General features: G+C 50.1%; 1 protein-coding gene across 1 annotated transcript; it reads right to left on the reverse strand.

The window, feature by feature from the left end:
* Window positions 1-4: 4 nt before the first annotated feature.
* LOC123177810 (cysteine-rich receptor-like protein kinase 10) lies at window positions 5-1288 on the reverse strand (the record flags this gene model as incomplete). Its single annotated transcript, XM_044591319.1, has 2 exons — window positions 496-1288; window positions 5-138 (listed from the first exon to the last, which is right to left on the reverse strand). Coding segments are annotated over exons 1-2 (927 nt in total), but the record flags the coding sequence as incomplete, so codon positions are not given.
* Window positions 1289-1654: the final 366 nt, after the last annotated feature.

Here is a 1654-nt window from a genome sequence, read left to right on the forward strand (position 1 = left end):
AGACAGTGCCAAAGCCACATTCTCCAAGTTTGTTTTCTTCTGAAAAATTATTTGTGGCCACTAGTACCTGTTCAAACTCAAACATGGAGAACTCTGAATTCTTCCCTTGCCATCCTAGTTCTTCCTCTCCCGCTTTACCTGAGTTTGAGTAGTATATGGTTGAGAACTCTGAATTAATCTCTCTTGAAGTAATGATAGATGCCAAAGCCACATTGACATTGAAGTAATTAACAGTGACATTCTAATTTAAACAATAGTATAGTGGAAATTGTTTCAGTAACTAATAAGCAATAACTATATAATACCTCTTCTTTTCCTTGTAATCCGACGGGAGCAAAAGATGAAGCACAGAAATGCTGCTGCCACTATAGGAACTATAACTATGGGAATTGCCCACAGTTTGCTCATACTCCCTAACATGATAATGTTAGCTTTGACTCATAATCTCTCTTATGATCATGTAGGCAGAAATCACTAGCAACCACGGGGACATACTCTTGCGTTTTGCCGGAGTCGGAGCTAGCGACGGCGCCGGCGGTGGCGTGAGGCGCAGCGTCGCTTCACCGCCATAGAACCGATACGCCTCGTACCTGAAATAACACCGTATGGCGTTGATCTGTGCTCCCATGCGTAGGGACATGGTGGCGTTGACCACGCCTAGGAGACGACGCAGGCACGCCAAGCAGTCGACGGTGGATGCGTCTGGTCTGCACTGCGCCAAGGAGCGCACCATCGGGAAGGTCGTGCCGCTGTCCATGATGCCTGTGGCAAATCGCATCGGCGCCGCGCTGGCCGCCTTCTCCACCGTCTGCACCAGAAGCTCACGGATGAGGCCGGTGATGAGGCGGACCTCATCGGCATGGCCGGTGACGTTCTTGTCGTTCCATCTCTCGACTGGCGTGTCATCGCCGCCGTTTTCGCCAGACGGCGGCGCGATGATGTCGTCTGTGGAGTAGACGAGGATACAGCGGTCATCGTAGTCGTGGTAGGTGCCGTTGTAGCACTGCTGCGGCGCAGCGTTCAACACCTTGTCAGTCATGTTGCTGACGCACTCGCGGCAGTAGGACTGGTTGGAGATGACGCCGACGATGTCGCCGCGGCAGATCGTGAATGCGTAGACGATGTCGGGGGCTCGGCCGAAGGCGGCAGTGGCGAAGCGTACCGGGGAGGAGGAGGTGTTATTTGGGAGGGTGACCAAGGCGGCCTTACGGTTGTCGCACAACATATCGGCGGCCGCGAGGAACGGTGCAAGTAGGAGGAGCAGGAGGACGACGCCGACGGTGGCCATGGCCCGACTGGCTAGGCTGCTTCTTGTTCTTCTTCTGCCAGACTATCAACTCGGTGCCTTTATATATTTGCAGCTCACAGTCAATTTCTTGGACAAGAAACTTTGTTCAGGTTTTCCTTCTTGAAAAGGAGGATATATAAATCTCGGCCTTTGCGTCCATTAATGCAGACTGGGTCTTGTTATTTCAGTTGTTTCTAGTTAACAGGTAGTACCTTATACTATATGGTTCCAGTCTCACCAAGTATAAATGTTTTTCAATCTCGAAAAGAAAAGAAGTACTAGTGTTTTCAAGTTAACCTGACTAGCTAGACTGCTTCTTGTTGTTCTTCTGCTAGATGATCAACTCACCAGGCCTTTAAAAAAAAA

The sequence above is a fragment of the Triticum aestivum genome, unplaced genomic scaffold, assembly GCF_018294505.1.
Source record: "Triticum aestivum cultivar Chinese Spring unplaced genomic scaffold, IWGSC CS RefSeq v2.1 scaffold69089, whole genome shotgun sequence".
NCBI lineage: Eukaryota > Viridiplantae > Streptophyta > Magnoliopsida > Poales > Poaceae > Triticum > Triticum aestivum.